This window comes from Sardina pilchardus, chromosome 22, assembly GCF_963854185.1.
Source record: "Sardina pilchardus chromosome 22, fSarPil1.1, whole genome shotgun sequence".
NCBI classification, from domain to species: domain Eukaryota; kingdom Metazoa; phylum Chordata; class Actinopteri; order Clupeiformes; family Clupeidae; genus Sardina; species Sardina pilchardus.
In genome coordinates this window covers 29,040,000-29,064,698 of record NC_085015.1, presented here as the reverse complement: position 1 = coordinate 29,064,698, position 24,699 = coordinate 29,040,000, and the positions used below count along the sequence as shown (strand labels likewise).

Genomic DNA, 24,699 nt, shown 5'->3' with positions numbered 1-24,699 from the left:
ATGTTGTACTATGGCATTAAAAACGCCATATACTGTATAATGCTACAGGTTTTACTGGTATATAGGGTAACATTTTAAACTTTTATGTATCACCACAAAACTTTCCCAGTTATTCACTTACATGAAGACAAGATTTTTTTGTATTATACGTTTTCTGAAAATTAATGTTTGAATATGCAAATGAGACTTAATCTACTGAAATAGGCGTTAATTTGCACAAACTTCCAAACCTGACATGTACATATTGGATGAAGCCACTTTTAAAGTTAGCATTGCAGTTGAATCATATAATAGTAGCTATCCTTTATGGAGGATTAAGGTTTTAGCCCTTTATTATTAAATACTTAATAGTTCCTGATACAAAAATAACTATTAAGTATGAAAAAAAAAAACAATGGCAGAAAACGCCTTCATTTATGCATTCCTCAATTTCCATGACATGTCAATGCTGCTGACTGTGGAATTGACTGTTTACCATGATACAAGATTTAAAAAAAAAAAAAAAAAAACTGATGGGTTATACAAATAAGCAGGGCTATTGTGTGGAAACAGCTCGTGCCAATGTGGTAGAAAACACAAAACACTTTCAAGGCATGTAAGAAGGAAAACATTTGTCTGCTTTGCTACCGACAATACTGAACCTTCAATATGAACCATCTTTGGTAAGTATGCAGCACATACAAGCTTCGCCAAAGTAGATAGCTGATTCTTTTCACTTTTTGTGAGAGCATCTGTAGAGCACTGAGGACACACTGAGGACACAATCATCTGCTTTCAAGTAGATGTTGAACCATGTGGTCTTTCCTATTCCAGAAAAGCGGTCATTACTTAGCAGAGGTAGCTATATAGATTTCACAGACTTCTGAATGTCGGCAAGGCCCATTAATGTGAACTGAACTTTCTGTAGCAATAATACTAAATAATAAATACAATCTTAGCAGACTGAATATGTTGATATTTTACTTTTGATTGAGTCTCTGGATTAGGCCTACTGGTGGCACAGAAATATGTGAATCCAGTCAAAGTGGCATGTGTGTGAGATGGGGGTGGAGCCAAACAGCTGGCCATGGGATAAATGGTAGACAGAGGGACCACTGTTGGGAAACAAAATAGATTTCGCCTTCATAGAGAGTGTAGGCAGAGGATGGAGAAAGACTGGATGAATGCATTAGCCATTCCTGTTGAAGAAACATTATGTGGTGGACATCAAATGAACATTCTACTGAAAGGTACAATTAATTCTGCTAAATATACCATATATGTAAATAATGATTCCAACATAAAATGCTTACAATTACAGAAAGACTGTATTTTGATAAACTAACACTTAAAGTAGAGTGAGGTGGAAATATCTAAAGTTTAATATGGTTCAGGTATAGTGTGGTATTATTATCTCATGAAATTAAAGCCAGTAACCTTTTTGATATTAATAGGTATCAGCTACATAACTAATCTGGGTGACCTTTTAAATACTAGACATTGAAGCATGATATGGCTAATTGTTTTCACTGGAGCTGCTGAATGCTCTGATTACCATGCCGGAAAAAAACTAAAAGTGACTCACCTTGCAAAAAATGATAAATACGACCAATAATCACTTTTTAAAATTGAGAGTTGATAATTTTAAGGGAATAACTGGTTTAATTAAGATGTATATGTTTGCAAGCAAACCAAGTTTGCTCAAAATAACATTTGTCATTGTATTTTCATGAAAGGATCTACTCAACATATAAAACTACAGTAGATAAATATAATGGACCAAGCATTGTGTTGTAACATTCAACCTGTCAAAATCAATCCCTTTTTATCCCGTTTATGTTGCCTCCAAATTGACTTACAAGATCGCAATAAAACATAGCAATAAAACATTATTAGCTTTGAAAGTAACAATTTAAATCAAATGGAATAAATAAAAAATCATGAAACTCTATGAGGGTATCTAATCGTTAAACCAAAATGTGTTATAGTTAACCAATCTTTTCATTTACTGCTCTGAATCTCTTAGATGAGGTCTCAAACTATGTAATGCACAGTACACCCAGCGCTGTATGCACTCATTGTCTCATAGATTCAACAACAGGGTTATGTGATGAAATCCAGTGTGTGGGTGTAGTGAGGGGGGCTTTGAAATATTCCGAATTTTCTGCCTCTTTGGTTCTGTTGTGGAATGCATTTGAACTCTTATCTCAAACAGCGAGAAACGCAATAGAAATATGCTTGGTAATTGTGTGTATATAAATATCTAGTTTATACTAGACTCTCCTGCCATGTGATTACTTTAACCATATATGTTTTAATCCTCATTTCATTACTTGAGGCATTAAAGGGATATTCCGCCATTTTTGGAAATACGCTCATTTTCCACCTCCCCTCGAGCAAAACAATCGATATTTACCTTGTTCCCGTTCATCCAGCCATTCTGTGAGTCTGGCGATACAAGTTTTAGCTTCAGCCTAGCATAGATCATTGAATCGGATTAGACCATTAGCTTCTCGCCTGCTAGCTTCATGTTTAAAAGTGACTAAGATTTCTGGTAATTTTCCCATTTAAAACGTGTCTCCTCTCAAGTTAGAAAGTGCAATAAGACCAACTGAAAATGAAACCTGCCGTTTTTCTAGGCTGATTTGACATGGAACTACACTCTCATCTGGCGTAATAATCAAGGCAACTTGCAAACGTACCATAGGCGCAGTGATATCTTACGCAGCATCTGAAAATAGTCCCCATAGACAACAAGCAGTAGTAGTGCCAGTAGCTGCAAGTTGCCTTGATTATTCCGCCAGATGAGAGTGTAGTTCCATGTCAAATCAGCCTAGAAAAACGGCAGGTTTCATTTTCAGTTGGTCTTATTGCACTTTCTAACTTGAGAGGAGACACGTTTTAAATGGGAAAATTACCAAAAATCTTAGTCACTTTTAAACATGAAGCTAGCAGGCGAGAAGCTAATGGTCTAATCCGATTCAATGATCTATGCTAGGCTGAAGCTAAAAGTTGTATCGCCAGACTCACAGAATGGCTGGATGAACGGGAACAAGGTAAATATCGATTGTTTTGCTCGAGGGAAGGTGGAAAATGAGCGTATTTCCAAAAATGGCGGAATATCCCTTTAAGATCAATTTTCAAAAGATGATTTTATATTTCTCTTTTTAGTCAACTTTAGCATGGGGTGCCAACACTTTCAGCCATGACTGTATTCTATGATGGCTTGTCCCAACATAGGCAAGAGTCTAAAGTGACAAGTGACTTAAGTGGGAGTTCACATAAAGTGCAGATTTAAAGTTCACTTCCAAAAGTGCAAATGTAACAGGGTGACGCTGATGTTAAAAAAAAATACAGTAATACTGTGACATAAAATAGCATGAATACAGTTTAAAAAATATTGAAGACCTGTGTTGGATTTACTTCCATGAGGTATTGGTGTAAGGATGGAGAGCTGTTTAAAAATCTAATTGCACTACAGTATATGCTATTTAAAGTTTGTGTTAATGGCCCTCAGCCTTCTACCTGATGGGAGTATCCTAAGGAGATGGTTGGCAGGATGCATTACGTCCAGCAGGATTTTCATGCCCTTTCTTTTTGCATGTGGGCCTTGTAGTTTGCTGATAAGGGGATGAGTTTGCAATCTGTGATCTTGGCCATGTGAACTATTCAGTCTAGCTATAGCCTGTTCTGGACAGTGGTGTTTCCATTCCGGACAGTTATAGAGAAGGAGAGAATACTCTCAATAGTGGCACGATAGAGTTGCAACAATATCCCCTTACAGGCCACCCCAAATTCATTCAGCTGCCAGAGACAGCCTCTGGGGGGCTCTTTTAGTGATTGTCTCCTCATTTCATTGAGGATGAGACTATGCTCCCTATGTACACAATGCTTGATATGCTATACAGTAAGTAACACTAATTGTCCAGCTTAGTCTACTAAGTCAAAGAAGAGGTTTGCTGATAATGATTGATTACCCTTGGAGTGTTTGGTGGAAACAGACTTAGGCTATCTTGCACACAGCGGCAAGTTTTATTTCTAACATTATTCTATCAACACAGACGTTTACATCGATAGTCTGGCATCATGATTTATTTGCCTCAGGTGTACTGTGAAGAGGATCAGACTGTTTTTAGTGTCAGGCTAGCGCATACTGTTGACTTGCGCTAGCCTAGAACCAGCAAACTCTGCAACTAGGACTGGATGAAACAAGCTGGAAACGGTCTCTACTGATTAATATCACACTGGGTAACTTGCAAATAAGGTCCTACTGTATGTCCAAAATTCCGAACTATCCCTCTAAGGGTGCAGGCATGACCACAGGGGCTATGAATGCTATGCACACCCATCTAGGCTACAGACACCCCCATCCACGCAACCAAACAAAGCATTGATCATACAGTATTTGTCAGTTTCCCGGGTTTCGTTTGTGCATTGGTCACCTACATGTAAAAAGTAACCTGCAACATCCACATATCTTTACAACAACGCCTAATGATGACGACCTATACAGCCCTGTACAGTCTAAAGTTTCCTTTAGTTTTGTTCCAATTTACCATTGTGTATGGCTTTAAACATTGTGTGGTTTTGTGCTTGGTTGTCATCAAAGCATACTTTCTTTGCTGTTGCAGATTTGTCTTAGTAACGTGTCTAACACAAATTTGTATGGACACAAAATATTGGTGGTGTATGATCGTGTGTATGGACAGTGTGGATGATGGATGATGACTTTTGACATTGTTTGCATTGTGTACAGATTGTGTAGACTGTTTTGCATACCGTAAGTATAGTTGTTGAGTGGAAGAATAAAAATCAACTGGAAGCAGCGGTTTCCTTAAATGGTATCTGCACTTTGATTGGGTTTGAAGCAGTAGTCACAGAGGATGTTAGTAGACTAACAAGTTGCAGGAGTAGAGGATGAGGAGGACATGGGAGGCCTACTGTCTTCTCTTAGTAGGTGGCCACTATGATGCCACATGGTCACGTCGTGTGGCGCTTATATTATTGTTGGCTACAGGTGTTACTGGGGAATTCCATGGATGATGGGCAGGACTGGAGTGAGATGGTTGATGCTTTAAACCAAACAGAAACGCTTGAGATTCCTGAGTGGGTGTTTCATTACAAGTGATGCTGTGGGAGGTCTCAATGGTCATTCGTCATGTCAACTATATCTGGGATGCACACAGGTAGGGTGTAAAAAAGTGAGCATTCTAGGTGAAGCACAGCTCCCATGAGGACCCAGGGTGTAGTCCAACCTGAGGTCATTTTCCAAACCCATTCTCTCAATCATTAAACAGCACTGTTGTGTACTTTCCTGGAAATTCAGCAAACAGCTGCATTTCAATTTCACCACTTACATCTCAAATCAATAAGGGAGAGTCGTCAGACCTCTTCTTAATTCAGAGCCCAATTTGCGGTACCGTATAGAGTAGGGTTGGAGATTGAGAATGCAGAAAACAAAGCAGTGTTCTGCTTAGTCCTGTAATCCCAAACGACCTAATTTGATATCAGCCAGATGAGTGTCATCTAAATCAGAATCTAAATCTATATCAGAAATGATTTTGACCAGCAGTGCCCTAACTTTCACCTGGCACACAGATGTTTGGGACAAGTGTAAAATGAGATTAGATGTTATCAACCCCGCCCCCCAACCCCCCCCACACACACACACACACTCACTCACACACACACACACACACACCCACACACACATACACACCAGTATGTCTGGCATTCCCTCCATCTCCCTTGCTTCTGTTAAGCCCCTCCCCTGCTATGGCCAACAAGTGGTCAGCTGTCAGTAAGAACATGTGGTGGTTGAAGCCTGCTGCTGCTGAAAATAGAATTAGAGCAGGCCAATGCCGGAGAGGGAACACACTGCTTGGTAAAAGACCTTACAAAAATCACCGAAGACAGTTTCACAAAGGTTACACATCTAATGGATCTGACTGCTTTAACACCTCAGGTACATATTTGTTTTGTTTTTTTTGTGACAATGACTGTTAGTTTGAGGAGATGGGTGATCTTGTGGATCACAGAAAACAGTTGGCAGTAATGTAAAACTACCACATAATGTACCCACATATTAGATTCACATTTCTCCTATAAACAGTTTTCAAGACACGTATTGTGTCCCTTTAACTTTTAAACTTTAGCAGTTCTTTATTAGATACCAATGTATGTTTTATGTCAGTGTTCCTGTATTGTCAAATATTTGCCTGGTGACCCGAATAGACCTCTCTTCTTATCTCCTTAAGAATGGATGAACAAGATAGGTTGAGTCAGGCCTCCAGTGTGGTAACCATTTCTTCATTTCCTGTGAGGCCCCAGGTATAACACTACTTTTCATACCATTCTTTTGTGACACATTTGTGTAGTTGGATTGGATTATTATGAACAGGTCTCAAGTCTGAAGAATACATTTGATTTAATGTATAGACAGGTGAAGAGAAGGTTCAGACGTTTGGGAAAAGATGTTATGCAGTAAAAAGAGATCCTAACTGCCCTGTGGTGATCAGAGGATGGCTCTACAAAAAGGTATTCCTTTGATGCTATTTATTTGCTGTTGAATGAGTCTGCACCCTTGTGTGATTATTTTAGTACACGGATCAGTAAATTTGAGTATTCATGGGCTTCATCAGGTCCTTTTCCACAAAATCAAGCACCTACTGTAGATTATGAATATGTACGGAAAGGGACCTGATGAAACCCATGAGTATGATTCTCAGGAATATATGTTTGGAATTGGGGAACTACTCTGGTAGGCTATTTTGAAAAATATCATCATATTTAACCAGCCACTGGCTAAAGTAAAAGAAAGATGCTGTCTAAATGAAAGAGAGAAATCTAATGTACAACAGAGATAAGATACAACTTAAAATTGCAGCAGCAAAGATTGAAGATGCAACATTGTTCTGAACAGGGTGTTATGGTAACAAACAAAGTTGTAACAGCGAATATATTCAATACCAATGTACTGTATGTTTGGACAGACTTTTCATCCAGTGTTTTTTGTTGTTCTTTGTTGTGTTGAAGATTAATACTGAAGACAAAACTTTGATATGCCTCAATGATAGTCTGCATAATTATAGGCTACACATAAGTATACACACTACACAATATGTAGCCTATTGATTTTAATTGATCAAGGTAGCTTTTGCTATGATACCAGCTTTACACACTCTGCAGTAGATCTCAACAAACTTCATGAAGTAGTCAACTGTATTTTCCAGCAGTGCTGAAAAAGTACCCCATTTACTAGGCACTTGTTAGCTGAACCAAAGTCCTTTTAGGGAATTCTTGTCACTCAGCAGGACAAGATCAGATTTAAATGAATAGGGAGACATCTGTAACTCCACAAAATGAACGTCATGTTGGCATTAAAAGTACAAAAGTAAGCTAACTTTGTTTAAATCTGAACTGAACAATGTAATTATTCTCCAAAATGTATGATGTCACATTATCTTGCTCACTGTGCATGCACCAACCTTCATGGCTATTGCCATGGTTATGGGGAAGGTATAAATGCTCTAGCACCATTTTCTTAACTTCAATTATTACAAGCAAGAATTGGTGTTGATGATTTGCATGGACCTTCACCCATATTGTAGGACAGTATGGGACTGAAGTTGTGGAAGCGAAGATGGTTTGTGCTCTCAGAATACTGTCTGTTCTACTATAAAGGTAAATAAAAAGTTGTGATTTATTTGTATTTGCATTTTCAATTCAAGTTGATTTAGAATATTAGCACAAACAACATGATCAAAACTCATATAAATTTAAAATAAACACACAATATTCACAAAGGGGGGAATTCTCCCCTTGGCGCATAAATAGCGTAAGGTTTTTTTTACACGTTTCAGTTAGTTATGCACTTCTGTTTCACGGGTATTCTGCCATCCCTTCTGCTTCTGACATACCCACATTGCGCAAGTTTGAAATCAAGGCGGCCTGAAAGAGGCGTGATTTATTCCAAAAATGACCAGACTGATCCACCAAGATGCACAGTCTACAAGCTCCAATATCCAAAGCCAATTCTAATTGGGTTTTCACTATTTAACAATGTAGCCTCATGGATGAGGTAATGTCAGGACATCATGCCACCGTGTGACATTGTAATGGGAAAAAACATGAAGCCGTATCAGCTTATTAAGCATCACATTTGATGCTGTAATGTTAATTTGTAACGTTCGGTGTAGCCTATATGTATAGGCCTACTGCCGACATCCAGCAATATGCTGTTTCACCTTGTAGTGGTGCTCGACCTTAATACAGCCCTCCGGAGCGCTTAGCTGGAAATGTGCTTAAGCCATGGCAGAATGCGTGCAAGAGTTGTATATATAAGAAACACCCAGATTAAGTGAACGGGTGAACTGTGCGCAGTTACGTTCTTTATACGCACCCTTACGCACCCTTACGCACCCTTACGTGCCCTTACGTGCCCTTACGCGCATGGGAGAATCCCCCCCCCATAGATTTTTTAAGCTGTTGTAGGGCATGTACTGTATAATGTTTTAAGCATGTTTTTCCACCCTTTAGACAGCAGGGAGGAGACCATTTTGGGCAGCATCCCCCTGCCAAGCTACAATGTTCTCTTCTGTACCCCAAGAGAGTGCAAGAACCGGAAATACACATTTAAAGTAGGGAAAGGATTTTTACAACTTTTTTTTTACATGTTACTGAGTTATGAAAAGAAGTACTTAGAAATTGTTTTTGACAATTTATTTTAATCTCAAAATGAAAAACATCAGAAAAAATCCAACCTGGAGGTAAAATGACTGCAAAACAATGCATCATCAAGAAAATGTGGTAACACTTTACATTACAGATCGGTTATAAGTGGGTAATGTTATGGTAATATGTATGCAATGTAATGGTAACAATATTTTTAAACCACATATTACAAATAATTGATGTGTAATTTCTAGACAATTACTGTGCAATTACCAAACAACAACATTGCAAATAACTTGGATTTAAGGGTAAAATAAAATGGTAATAACCGCTGTAAATATGTACTTTCCGAAGCAATACATATTTAGGATTTACTTACTGTGATGTAATATTTCTGTAATTACACCAACATGATGGTGCTATGAAGGACTAAATTACATAGCAACTTCTAAGTGTTATGGCTCAATTACACAGTGGTCAAAGTTTTTGTAGCTAGTAGTTAGTTTGATGGTAAAATGTGACCTGTTATCTGTTGTTATGATGAAATAAATTAGGTAATTTCACAATAACTATATGGTATCAGGGCTGTAAAATACTGTTTTGTCTTTTCGAAAGGATTTCAACAACTTCCCACCGTACAGAAAATGCTACTTTCTTTACCAAGGGTGCCGATAAATGAGAAGGACATTGTGTTTGTATTTGACAGGTCGTACATAAAGGCATGCGCACCTACTTCTTCAGTGCAGACACCCAGGAGGATATGCTGGGCTGGGTCAGAGCTATCAGCCAATCAGCAAGCATGGATACAGAGTCCACCATTTCTAAGTGAATCCATCCTGTTTATAACTTTCCTCTGTTTCAAGACTGTCTAAACTATTTTAACTTCAAAACCAAAGTTAGGTTGTACTATCACCCTCTATTAGGTAAACATGTAATATGTGCTACTGGTATGCCATTACAGTTGTACAGTAATTACTGTGATGTTTATTTGGTGATGTTGGTTTTCCCCAGGCGTTGCTCTAGTTACCAAGACTTCACAGAGGTAGACAGCACTGAGTTTATGCATACTCAACATAATTCATCAATGAGAGATGTACAAACCAGCAAAAAAACGACTGAACCAACTAAGCATCAAGGAGAAAGAGCAGAATCTCAGATAGAGTATGGAGGAAAAAAGAAGACTGTGCAAAGGAGGTATGGTAACATTTAAACATCAGCTCATATTAGGAGGTTTTTAATGTGAATGGTGTCAGTTCGGGAATCTACAATGTCCAGAAGATTTTACCTGTAGTCTTGCTAAAATTGTAAAAATCATTTGGACTGAAGCCCACATAAATTCATACATTTCTTTCATTGTTTACAGTGGATGTAAAATTATTTTAGCCAGTGCATGATGTGTATCATTCAGAAGTTCGAAAAGAGCTGGCATTTCTAAAACTAGTGTGCATTATAGCATAGATATCCAGAAACTGTTCTGTTTCCTGCTATGGCTTGTCTTACAGCCATAATTAAACACTAAAGTGACTATTTTCTTATAATTTTAACAAACATTTTCTGTACTATTTTCCTTGGTGTTTGGTATGCAACACTTAGAGGAAACTTCAGACAGGTTGGGTTTTAGCCTAGCTAATTACATTTTTGCAATAATTAATTTTCTGTAGAGCATGTGCATTCTGGATATTAACATACTGTAGGTATGCCCTCCTTTTAGGAGAATTATCTTCACCATTGGGTAGAAGACAATATTTGAATTGGGTATATCTGGCCATTTGTGTGTCTGCTCACATAATTAAAAAAAAAAAAAAAAAACTGGTAAAATGTACTTCACACTTATTTAGTTAATCAAGGAACTACACTGATGAGCACTCCAGGAGGGTGCAACATTGTTTGGAATTCTAGAAAAAAAGAGTCCCATACTTTTAGATGTAGTCTTCCATGGACATAGTTTGCTGTGTGTTTTGTAGACAGTGGACGAAACAGCATGTGTTGGATGCCAAGTGGATGCAAAAGTATTTTACTAATCCAGGTTTTCGTGAACTATTACTCTTTGTATAGTGAACTGTCAAACAAAGAACAGACTGATGAGTGCTGCCCACCCTTCCTCTCTGTTCCACAATACTTCCCTTCCTGTCCACAATCCCTGAGCTCCAGGGGTCAACTAGACTCACGTCCCCACACTCCAGTTGGGAGAGTTGACATTAGACCTAATAACGACCTGCCACCAATACCGCCTTCCAACAAACAAACATTTGGTGTGGAAAGACATACACACAAGGTAAGGAAGACATAAACACATACACACATGCACACATGTGCGCACACACACACACACACACACACACACACACACACACACACACACACACACACACACACACACACACACACACACACACACACACACACACACACACACACATACGTTTCAAGGTACTGTACACATGAGCAGTGTGGTGAAGGGCAGCTTTTATCATCTAAGAACTATAGCTAAGCTTATACCTTTTTTTTTATCTCACAATGATCTTGAAACTGTTATCAATGCTTTTATCACATCCCGCCTCGACTACTGTAATTCCATATGTTGGTCTGACCTAGACAAACATTGCTGCAGCTAGACTTTTAACAGGAACTAAGAAAATGGATCACATCACACCTGTCCTGGCTAACCTACATTGGCTTCATGTCAAATACAGAATTGATTTTAAAATCTTACTTTTTGTTTGGATGGATTAGCCCCTTCTTACATCACAGAGCTTTTACTGTAACTCCTTACTCTGCCCCAAGGTCACTCAGGTCATCCTCTCAGCAATTCCTCACAGTCCCACATGCTCATCTTAAAACCAGAGGAGATAGGACTTTTTTAGTAACTGCCTCCCAAACCTTGGACTAGCCTCCCTCCCCATGTCAAATCTTGCTTAACCATCTCTAGTTGCAAGTCTAGCCCGATAAACCACCTTTTTACCCTGGCTTTTGGATCTGTCTATCTCTGTAATCTCTGTTTTCTCATTTCTCATCTTAATTTATTTATTTGTTCTTTATTTCTTTAATATTAATTGTAGTATTTATGTATTTATTTGTCTATGTATTTATCAAATTTATGCTATGCTTTGGGTCAACGGCTGTTGTTTTAAATGTGCTATATAAATAAAGTATATGTATATGCAGTATATATCCTGTATTCCTGTATATATAATTTCTTTGACTCTGTCATCATTGGATATGTTTCTGCAGGGATCTGTGAGCAGCCAGTTACCACCTTTACCATCTTCCCGACCCTCCCCTAATTTAGGAAACCCACATTACCAGTCCCTTCACAGTCAGTCATATGTATGTCAGCATCCAGCGACTCTGGTACTGTCAGCCTTTGCTGTTCACGTTTGGCTATCAGTCTGTCTGTTTGTTGATGTGAAAGTTATTGCACATCATATAGTGCACTGAGATTGCACTGTAAAGTTGCTTGAAAATACAGTTTTCTGTTTTTGTTTTCAGTCTGAAAGGTATGATGGATTTCAAGGAAGTGAAATTCATTCCAGCAAAACTCCTGATAACCACGTTGATGTAAGACAATGATATAAAACTAGTTAATTGCTTGCTATGATTGATTGAACTATACTCATAATTTCCTTTGCACGGTTTTTTATTTTTAGGTATTTCCTCTTCTCCTCTCTTTTTTCCCTGCTCACACTGACTCATCACTACTGTGTTATTTTCAGGCTGTCTTGACAAAGCTCTGTGGATGTGACAAGCAGCTTCAGGCTCTTTGTGTAGAACTGTCTCATTTGCAAGTGGAAAAGGTGAGTAGTGTCTTGTCCTCTGAAACAGGTTCATCTATGTATACATTACAGGATCGTCTATCTGTCTGTCTGTCTGTCTGATATTTGCATATCCATCAAACCGATCATCCGATTGATTTCAAACGTGGCAGGTAGATGAGCAGAACAGGTTGATTGAGTTTGTTCGGTGTAAGGGTGGGTGCTATTTCAGAGTGTTCAACAGAGTGACTGCTTGGGGGAAGAAGCTGTCTTAGTGTCATCTGCTTTTGGCAAACAGTGCCCTGTGTCGTCTACCAGAGGGGAAGGAGATTGAACAGTTTGGGACACCCCACAGGAGCCCCCACTGTCATCTCCACAGTCACGAGTAAGAAGACTGGTCTATTTTCTTAGAACGTACGTGCTGCTATCACATCTGGTGTAGCTACTTCCGTTGATTGTAGTGGAAGCCAGAGACGGTTTAGAAAGCGAGACGATGAACAGAAGGGTTCTTCCTGTTCCCCTATGACGCAGGGTTCCCCAGCACCACGCCTTTTTAAATCTTTTTTTTTTCGGATTATGCCCCAGCCCTTATCTCTACAGTTAGAGATTGGAAATGTTAATGCATTTTCTGTAATTAGAGTGCATGAAAAATGCACTCTATTGTTATTAGAGTGCATGAAAAATGCACTCTATTGTTATTCCACTTATTCTTATTATTACAGTGCATGGAAATGCACTGTATTGTTATTCCTAGGCTTTTTATTTTTATTTTTTTTTCTTATTATTATTCTTCCAGGCCCTAATTTGACTCTAACCGCTTATCGGAGGAACTTGGTTCAAACTTTGTCACGTAGCCTAGCTCTTGCATCAAAATTTCAGTCTATTACTTTTCATATTTCTACGACTTTTACTTTTTAAGATATTGAATAAAAACTAAACTTAATTTTGCCATAGACTTAACATAGGCTTTGTGACATCATACTTAGCTTTTAAAGAAATAGAATGGAATCAACTTTGCCGGTGTTGTCTCACTGACTTCAGCAACTTCAATGGAACTTCTTCTCTGTGTGTCTCTCCATTGAACTGGATAGCTCACTTGTCATCCCCACTTTCTTTCACTTTTTTTCTTCACTTCCTCTCACTTTCTCTATCACTCTCTCTATTTCTCCCAATTTCAATAACTTTTTAAAACTATATTTAAAATAACACTTTTTTATAGCAAAGCAACCACTATAATTACTTAGTAACAACCTAGCAACCACTTCCATAATGACACCCTGGCAACCACCTTAGCAACCGACGTGATTTCCCTAGCAACCAACGTGATTTCCCTAGCAACCAACCTAGTAACCACTTTTTATAGAATAGTAACCACTTTATTTAGCCTAGCAATATATAGTAATCACTTGAATTGCCCTAGCATAATCCTAGCAATGACTTTCCATGCACTGGTATTTCCTTCAGGAAATGCTTTTCTAGTTAGAGTGCATGAAAATGCACTCTACTGTTATCCGATATCTTCTTATTAGAGTGCATGAAAATGCACTCTACTGTTATCCGATTTATTAGAGTGCATGAAAATGCACTCTACTGTTATCCGATATCTTCTTATTACAGTGCATGAAAATGCACTGTACTGTTCTTCCTATTCTTCTTATTATTACAGTGCATGAAAATGCACTGTACTGTTCTTCCTATTCTTCTTATTATTAGAGTGCATGAAAATGCACTCTACTGTTATCCTGTTTCTTCTTATTATTATTTTTCCTCTAACGTTTTTGTGCGTGCAATTCAGCGTCAACCGTTTAACGTAGAAACTTCATTCAAACTGCGCTGCGTAGGTCTTACTTAGGTGACTTCAGCTATGTATTTTTCAACTTTGTAACTTTTATACTTTTTGAACTATTAAATAAAAACTATTAAAATTCCCCCCATAGACTTAACATTGCGATTATGACATCATAATAGGGCAATTAGAATCTTATGCCAGGTGGCCAGTCCAGCTGCAGCAGCTCTCTCTCTCTCTCTCTCAGGCTTTAAGCATACAATCTCATTAAGACTACATATCCTGTTAACTGTTTCCTCTGTCCACAACTGTTTCAAAATAAAAGTCCTCACTGCAATAATACACTATTAAATCATTTAACCATTGAAAATACTCAACTATTTAACTGTTCAACCATTCCAACTGTCAGTTATCATCACCTATGCCTCCAGTCAACTACATGAAACCTCCATATACCTAGCAACCAACATAGCAACCATTCAAATTAAGCGTTTATGACCGTTTCCATAGCAACCAACATGATTTTACTACAGTAACTTCTTTATTTCTGATAGTGGCCATCATGGTTACCCTAGCAACAAATGTTTCAAAATAAAAGTCCTCACTAGCAAGTTAGCTAGTTAGCATGGTTAGCATAGTTAGCATTGTTAGCATAGTTAGCATTTTTAGCATAACTGCTAGAAATCATCAGTTAAGTTAGCTAATCAACCTGGTTAGCATTGTTAATATAGTTAGCATTGTTAGCATAGTTCGCATTTTTAACATTAACTGCTAGAAATCATCAGTTAAGTTAGCTAATCAACCTGGTTAGCATTGTTAATATAGTTAGCATTGTTAGCATAGTTCGCATTTTTAACATTAACTGCTAGAAATCATCAATTAAGTTAGCTAATCAACCTCGTTAGCATAGTTAACATTGTTAGCATAGTTAGCTTATCTGGTAATCAGGTTAGCTAATTCAATTTTAAACTGTTTATCTTAGCACTATCAACTTTCAAAAACTATGAAACCACCATGTCTACCCTAGCAACACCTTAGTAACCATATCTACATGATTTATCTGTACATTTTTGCATTTTCATGCACTCGTAATTTCCTTGGAATTACATTCTCTAGTTATTATTAAACTTCTTCTTCTAACGCTCGCAATTCAGCTTCAACCGTTTAACGTAGAAACTTCATTCAAACTTTGTTGCGTAGGTCTTGCTTATGCCATATGTGCTTTATATTTTTCAACTTTGTAACTTTTATACTTTTTAAACTATTAGTTAAAAACTATCACCATTTCCCCCATAGACTTAACATTGCTCATTATGACATCACGGCAGCAATTAGAATGTTACCCCAGCTGGTCAGCCACCTGGGCACCAACTGTCAGTTTCTCTCAGGCTCCTCTCTGAAGACTACATATTCTGTTCCCCTGTATCCTCTGCGCACAACAGTATCAAAATAAGTCCTCCTAATTCCATCCAACTTTATATCCATTCATCTTCTTCAAACCATTCACTCATCCACCCATTCTAAACAGTCTGCCTATCAACAACATCAATTAGACGCTCTACATTGAACTTTTAAACAATCTACTCTGTCTCAGGCTGGCTCTCTTAAGACTAGCCAGTTAAATTGATTACACCTGTATCTGTATCCACTACTCTCAGTAGAGAGCTGTGTCTCTCCATTCTACAAGAATATAAGGCACATTCCATCCAACATTCTATCCATTCATCTTCTTCAGACCATTCACTCATCCACCCATTAAACTGTCTATCAACATCTATTAAACAATCTGTCTATCAACATCCATTAAACTCTCTGTCTATCAACATTAATTAGACTATCTACATTCAACTTTTAAATTATTTACTCTGTCTCAGGCTTTAAGATACTATGGCTCTCTTAAGACTAGCCAGTTAAATTGATTACACCTGTGTCAACTACTCTCAGAGAGCTGTATCAGTGTCTCTCTTAACAAGAATATAAGGCACATTCCATCCAACCTTCTATCCATTCATCTTCTTCAGACCATTCACTCATCCACCCATTAAACTGTCAATCAATATCTATTAAACAATCTGCCTATCAACATCCATTAAACATTCTATCTATCAACATTAATTAGACTATCTACATACAACTTTTAAAGTATTTACTGTGGGTCCCTCTCAAGCAGCGTTTATATGTCCTCCCTCGATCCTCGATCCTCAATGATCTACATAAAGAAAGATAGAAGAAGGGCTAGACTATCCCATTGTTGCCGCTCCATCATTCTTTATGTAGATCAGTGAGGAGCGAGAGAGGACGCGTAAACGCTATGAGAAGCACCTTCTGTCTCAGGCTTTAAGCATACAATCTCATTAAGACTACAGATCCTGTTTCACTACTTCCTCTGTCCACAACTGTTTCAAAATAAAGGTCCTCACTGCAATAATACACTATTAAATCATTTAACCATTGAAACTACTCAACTATTGAACTGTTCAACCATTCCAACTGTCAGTTATCATCCACTATGCCTCCAGTCAACTACATGAAACCTCCATGTACCTAGCAACCAACATAGCAACCATTAAAAAGTGTTTATGACCGTTTCCATAGCAACCAACATGATTATACTGCAGTAACTTCTTGTTTCCTGATAGTGGCCACCATGGATACCCTAGCAACAAATGTTTCAAAATAAAAGTCCTCACTAGCAAGTTAGCTAGTTACCATGGTTAGCATAGTTAGCATTGTTAGCATAGTTAGCATTTTTAGCATAACTGCAAAAAATCATCAACTAAGTTAGCTAATTAACCTGGTTAGCATTGTTAGCAAATTTAGCATTGTTAGCATAGTTAGCATTTTTAGCATTACTGCTAGAAATCATCTTTTAAGTTAGCTAATCAACCTGGTTAGCATTGTTAGCATTGCTAGCATAGTAAGCATTTTTAGCGTAACTGCTAGAAATCATTAGCTAAGTTAGCTAATCAACATTTTAACATGAATAGAAATCATTAGTTAAGTTAGAACTGGAACGTTTCATCTTTAAACTGTCTACCTTCACACTATCAACTCTCTGTAAACTATGCAACCACCATGTTTACCCTAGCTACACCTTAGTAACCATATCTACATTATCTATCTATTTTTGCATTTTCATGCACTGGTAATTCCTTGGAATTGCATTTCTAGTTAAACTTCTTCTAACGCTCGCAATTCAGCTTCAACCGTTTAACGTAGAAACTTCATTCAAACTTTGTTGCGTAGGTCTTGCTTATGCCATATGTGCTTTGTATTTTTCAACTTTGTAACTTTTATACTTTTTAAACTATTTGTTAAAAAGTATCACCATTTCCCCCATAGACTTAACATTGCTCATTATGACATCACGGCAGCAATTAGAATGTTACCCCAGCTGGTCAGCCACCTGGGCACCAACTGTCAGTTTCTCTCAGGCTCCTCTCTGAAGACTACATATTCTGTTCCCCTGTATCCTCTGCGCACAACAGTATCAAAATAAGTCCTCCTAATTCCATCCAACTTTATATCCATTCATCTTCTTCAAACCATTCACTCATCCACCCATTCTAAACAGTCTGCCTATCAACAACATCAATTAGACGCTCTACATTGAACTTTTAAACAATCTACTCTGTCTCAGGCTGGCTCTCTTAAGACTAGCCAGTTAAATTGATTACACCTGTATCTGTATCCACTACTCTCAGTAGAGAGCTGTGTCTCTCCATTCTACAAGAATATAAGGCACATTCCATCCAACATTCTATCCATTCATCTTCTTCAGACCATTCACTCATCCACCCATTAAACTGTCTATCAACATCTATTAAACAATCTGTCTATCAACATCCATTAAACTCTCTGTCTATCAACATTAATTAGACTATCTACATTCAACTTTTAAATTATTTACTCTGTCTCAGGCTTTAAGATACTATGGCTCTCTTAAGACTAGCCAGTTAAATTGATTACACCTGTGTCAACTACTCTCAGAGAGCTGTATCAGTGTCTCTCTTAACAAGAATATAAGGCACATTCCATCCAACCTTCTATCCATTCATCTTCTTCAGACCATTCACTCATCCACCCATTAAACTGTCAATCAATATCTATTAAACAATCTGCCTATCAACATCCATTAAACATTCTGTCTATCAACATTAATTAGACTATCTACATACAACTTTTAAAGTATTTACTGTGGGTCCCTCTCAAGCAGCGTTTATATGTCCTCCCTCGCTCCTCGATCCTCAATGATCTACATAAAGAAAGATAGAAGAAGGGCTAGACTATCCCATTGTTGCCGCTCCATCATTCTTTATGTAGATCAGTGAGGAGCGAGAGAGGACGCGTAAACGCTATGAGAGGCACCTTCTGTCTCAGGCTTTAAGCATACAATCTCATTAAGACTACAGATCCTGTTTCACTACTTCCTCTGTCCACAACTGTTTCAAAATAAAGGTCCTCACTGCAATAATACACTATTAAATCATTTAACCATTGAAACTACTCAACTATTGAACTGTTCAACCATTCCAACTGTCAGTTATCATCCACTATGCCTCCAGTCAACTACATGAAACCTCCATGTACCTAGCAACCAACATAGCAACCATTAAAATGAAGTGTTTATGACTGTTTCCATAGCAACCAACATAATTTTACTGCAGTAACTTCTTGTTTCCTGATAGTGGCCACCATGGATACCCTAGCAACAAATGTTTCAAAATAAAAGTCCTCACTAGCAAGTTAGCTAGTTAGCATGGTTAGCATAGTTAGCATTGTTAGCATTTTTAGCATAACTGCAAAAAATCATCAACCAAGTTAGCTAATCAACCTGGTTAGCATTGTTAGCAAATTTAGCATTGTTAGCATAGTTAGCATTTTTAGCATTACTGCTAGAAATCATCGGTTAAGTTAGCGAATCAACCTAGTTAGCATTGTTAGTAAAGTTAGCATTGCTAGCATAATTAACATTTTTAACGTAACTGCTAGAAATCATTAGCTAAGTTAGCTAATCAACATTTTAACATGAATAGAAATCATTAGTTACGTTAGAACTGGAATGTTTCAGCTTTAAACTGTCTACCTTCACACTATCAACTCTCTGTAAACTATGCAACCACCATGTTTACCCTAGCTACACCTAACTATAACCATATCTACATTATCTATCTATTTTAGCATTTTCATGCACTGGTAATTCCTTGGAATTGCATTTCTAGTTATTATAGTGCATGAAAATGCACTATATTGTTCTTCCTAGGTTTCTTATTATAGTGCATGAAAATGCACTATATTGTTCTTCCTAGGTTTCTTATTATTATAGTGCATGGAAATGCACTATATTGTTCTTCCTAGGTTTCTTATTATTAATCCAACTTCTTCTAACGCTCGCAATTCAGCTTGAACCGTTTAACGTAGAAACTTGATTCAAACTTTGCTACGTAGGTCTTACTAAGGAGACCTGTGCAATATATTTTTCAACTTTGTAACTTTTATACTTTTTAAACTGTAAATTAAAAACTATTAAACATTTCCCCATAGACTTAACATTGCTCATTATGACATCACGGCAGCAATTAGAATGTTACGCCAGGTGGCCAGTCCAGGTGCAGCAGCTCTCTCTCTCTCTCTCTCAGGCTCTTGAGACTACATTTTCTGTTCCCCTGTATCAACTGTATCAACATAAGTCTTCCTAATTCCATCCAACTTTCTATCCATTCATCTTCTTCAAACCATTCACTCATCCACCCATTCTAAACAGTCTGCCTGTCAACATCAATTAGACGCTCTACATTCAACTTTTAAACAATCTACTCTGTCTCAGGCTGGCTCTCTTAAGACTAGCCAGTTAAATTGATCACACCTGTATCTGTATCCACTACTCTCAGTAGAGAGCTGTGTCTCTCCATTCTACAAGAATATAAGGCACATTCCATCCAACATTCTATCCATTCATCTTCTTCAGACCATTCACTCATCCACCCATTAAACTGTCTATCAACATCCATTAAACAATCTGCCTATCAACATCCATTAAACTCTCTGTCTATCAACATTAATTAGACTATCTACATTCAACTTTTAAATTATTTACTCTGTCTCAGGCTTTAAGAGTACACTGGCTCTCTTAAGACTAGCCAGTTAAATTGATTACACCTGTGTCAACTACTCTCAGAGAGCTGTATCAGTGTCTCTCTTAACAAGAATATAAGGCACATTCCATCCAACCTTCTATCCATTCATCTTCTTCAGACCATTCACTCATCCACCCATTAAACTGTCAATCAATATCTATTAAACAATCTGCCTATCAACATCCATTAAACATTCTGTCTATCAACATTAATTAGACTATATACAACTTTTAAAGTATTTACTGTGGGTCCCTCTCAAGCAGCGTTTATATGTCCTCCCTCGCTCCTCGATCCTCAATGATCTACATAAAGAAAGATAGAAGAAGGGCTAGACTATCCCATTGTTGCCTCTCCATCATTCTTTATGTAGATCAGTGAGGAGCGAGAGAGGACGCGTAAACGCTATATATGAGAGGCACCTTCTGTCTCAGGCTTTAAGCATACAATCTCATTAAGACTACAGATCCTGTTTCACTACTTCCTCTGTCCACAACGGTCCTCACTGCAATAATACACTATTAAATCATTTAACCACTGAAACTACTCAACTATTGAACTGTTCAACCATTCTAACTGTCAGTTATCATCCACTATGCCTCCAGTCGACTACATGAAACCTCCATGTACCTAGCAACCAACATAGCAACTATTAAAATTAAGTGTTTATGACCGTTTCCATAGCAACCAACATGATTATACTGCAGTAACTTCTTGTTTCCTGATAGTGGCCACCATGGATACCCTAGCAACAAATGTTTCAAAATAAAAGTCCTCACTAGCAAGTTAACTAGTTAGCATGGTTAGCATAGTTAGCATTGTTAGCATAGTAAGCATTTTTAGCATAACTGCAAAAAATCATCAACTAAGTTAGCTAATCAACCTGGTTAGCATTGTTAGCAAATTAAGCATTGTTAGCATAGTTAGCATTTTTAGCATTACTGCTAGAAATCATCGGTTAAGTTAGCTAATCAACCTGGTTAGCATTGTTAGCAAAGTTAGCATTGCTAGCATAATAAGCATTTTTAGCGTAACTGCTAGAAATCATTAGCTAAGTTAGCTAATCAACATTTTAACATGAATAGAAATCATTAGTTAAGTTAGAACTGGAACGTTTCATCTTTAAACTGTCTACCTTCACACTATCAACTCTCTGTAAACTATGCAACCACCATGTTTACCCTAGCTACACCTTAGTAACCATATCTACATTATCTATCTATTTTTGCCTTTTCATGCACTGGTAATTCCTTGGAATTGAATTTCTAGTTATAATTCTTTTTCTTCTAACGCTCGCAATTCAGCTTGAACCGTTTAACGTAGAAACTTGATTCAAACTTTGCTACGTAGGTCTTACTAAGGAGACCTGTGCAATATATTTTTCAACTTTGGAACTTTTATACTTTTTAAACTGTAAATTAAAAACTATTAAACATTTCCCCATAGACTTAACATTGCTCATTATGACATCACGGCAGCAATTAGAATGTTACGCCAGGTGGCCAGTCCAGGTGCAGCAGCTCTCTCTCTCTCTCAGGCTACATACACTGGCTCTCTTAAGACTAGCCAGTTAAATTGATTACACCTGTATCTGTATCCACTACTCTCAGTAGAGAGCTGTGTCTCTCCAGTCTACAAGAATATAAGGCACATTCCATCCAACTTTCTATCCATTCATCTTCTTCAGACCATTCACTCATCCACCCATTAAACTGTCTATCAACATCTATTAAACAATCTGCCTATCAACATCCATTAAACTCTCTGTCTATCAACATTAATTAGACTATCTACATTCAACTTTTAAATGATTTACTCTGTCTCAGGCTTTAAGCACACTCTCTCTTAAGACTAGCCAGTTAAATTGATTACACCTGTATCAACTACTCTCAGAGAGCTGTATCAGTGTCTCTCTTAACAAGAATATAAGGCACATTCCATCCAACCTTCTATCCATTCATCTTCTTCAGACCATTCACTCATCCACCCATTAAACTGTCAATCAATATCTATTAAACAATCTGCCTATCAACATCCATTAAACATTCTGTCTATCAACATTAATTAGACTATCTACATACAACTTTCAAAGTATTTACTGTGGGTGCCTCTCAAGCAGCGTTTATATGTCCTCCCTCGCTCCTCGATCCTCAATGATCTACATAAAGAAAGATAGAAGAAGGGCTAGACTATCCCATTGTTGCCGCTCCATCATTCTTTATGTAGATCAGTGAGGATCGAGGAGCGAGAGAGGACGCGTAAACGCTATATGAGAGGCACCTTCTGTCTCAGGCTTTAAGCATACAATCTCATTTAGACTACAGATTCTGTTTCACTACTTCCTCTGTCCACAACTGTTTCAAAATAAAGGTCCTCACTATAATAATACACTATTAAATCATTTAACCATTGTAACTACTCAACTATTTAACTGTTCAACCATTCCAACTGTCAGTTATCAACTATGCCTCCAGTCAACTACACGAAACCTCCATGTACCTAGCAATCAACATACCAACCATTAAAATTAAGCGTTTATGACCGTTTCCATAGCAACCAACATGATTATGCTGCAGTAACTTCTTGCTTCCTGATAGTGGCCACCATGGATACCCTAGCAACAAATGTTTCAAAATAAAAGTCCTCACTAGCAAGTTAGCTAGTTAGCATGGTTAGCATAGTTAACATTGTTAGCATAGTTAGCATTTTTAGCATAACTGCAAAAAACATCTAACTAAGTTAGCTAATCAACCTGGTTAGCATTGTTAGCAATTTTACCATAGTTAGCATTTTTAGCATTGTTGCTAGAAATCATCAGTTAAGTTAGCTAATCAACCTGGTTAGCATTGTTAGTTTAAGTTAGCATTGTTACCATAGTTAGCATTGCTAGCATAGTTAGCATTTTTAACATAACTGCTAGAAATCATTAGCTAAGTTAGCTAATCAACCTGGTTAACACTGTGAGCATAGTTAGCATAGTTAACATTTTTACCATTACTGCATGAAATCAGTAGCTAAGTTAACCAATCAACCTGGTTATCATTGTTACCATAGTTAACATTTTAACATGAATAGAAATCAGCAAATCAAAATGTTTCAGCTTTAAACTGTCTACCTTCACACTATCAACTCTCTGTAAACTATGCAACCACCATATTTACCCTAGCTACACCTTAGTAACCATATCTACATTATCTATCTATTTTTGCATTTCATGCACTGGTAATTCCTTGGAATTGCATTTCTAGTTATTACAGTGCATGAAAATGCACTGTACTGTTCTTCCTCGGTCTTCTTCTTCTTCTTATTATTCTTCTTCTAACGCACGCAATTCAGCTTCAACCGCTTAACGTAGAAACTCCATTCAAATTTTGACGCGTAGGTCTTACTTACGCGATGTGGGCTTTGTATTTTTCAACTTTGTAACTTTTATACTTTTTAAACTATTAGTTAAAAACTATTACAATTTCCCCCATAGACTTAACATGGCTCATTATGACATCACGGCAGCAATTAGAATGTTACCCCAGCTGGTCAGCCACCTGGGCACCAACTGTCAGTTTCTCTCAGGCTTTACAATCTCTCTGAAGACTACATATTCTGTTCCCCTGTATCCTCTGCACACAACAGTATCAAAATAAGTCCTCCTAATTCCATTCAACTTTATATCCATTCATCTTCTTCAAACCATTCACTCATCCACCCATTCTAAACAGTCTGTCTATCAACATCAATTAGACGCTCTACATTCAACTTTTAAACAATCTACTCTGTCTCAGGCTGGCTCTCTTAAGACTAGCCAGTTAAATTGATTACACCTGTATCTGTATCTACTACTCTCAGTAGAGAGCTGTGTCTCTCCATTCTACAAGAATATAAGGCACATTCCATCCAACATTCTATCCATTCATCTTCTTCAGACCATTCACTCATCCACCCATTAAACTGTCTATCAACATCTATTAAACAATCTGTCTATCAACATCCATTAAACTCTCTGTCTATCAACATTAATTAGACTATCTACATTCAACTTTTAAATTATTTACTCTGTCTCAGGCTTTAAGAGTACACTGGTTCTCTTAAGACTAGCCAGTTACATTGATTACACCTGTTTCAACTACTCTCAGAGAGCTGTATCAGTGTCTCTCTTAACAAGAATATAAGGCACATTCCATCCAACCTTCTATCCATTCATCTTCTTCAGACCATTCACTCATCCACCCATTAAACTGTCAATCAATATCTATTAAACAATCTGCCTATCAACATCCATTAAACATTCTGTCTATCAACATTAATTAGACTATCTACATACAACTTTTAAAGTATTTACTGTGGGTCCCTCTCAAGCAGCGTTTATATGTCCTCCCTC

General features: G+C 37.5%; 1 protein-coding gene across 1 annotated transcript in view; it reads left to right on the top strand.

Moving 5' to 3' along the window:
• The first annotated feature begins 1,147 nt into the window (after positions 1-1,147).
• si:ch211-234p6.5 (uncharacterized) overlaps positions 1,148-24,699 on the top strand; it is a 55,727-nt gene continuing 32,175 nt past the window's right edge. Inside the window, exons 1-11 of the mRNA XM_062526214.1 lie at positions 1,148-1,229; positions 6,237-6,309; positions 6,418-6,516; positions 7,590-7,662; positions 8,518-8,618; positions 9,359-9,477; positions 9,664-9,846; positions 10,708-10,927; positions 11,884-12,003; positions 12,142-12,210; positions 12,366-12,446. Of these exons, the coding sequence (XP_062382198.1) occupies positions 1,195-1,229; positions 6,237-6,309; positions 6,418-6,516; positions 7,590-7,662; positions 8,518-8,618; positions 9,359-9,477; positions 9,664-9,846; positions 10,708-10,927; positions 11,884-12,003; positions 12,142-12,210; positions 12,366-12,446 (1,173 nt within the window). The 5' untranslated portion in view covers positions 1,148-1,194. The remainder of the gene's footprint in view (positions 1,230-6,236; positions 6,310-6,417; positions 6,517-7,589; positions 7,663-8,517; positions 8,619-9,358; positions 9,478-9,663; positions 9,847-10,707; positions 10,928-11,883; positions 12,004-12,141; positions 12,211-12,365; positions 12,447-24,699) is intronic.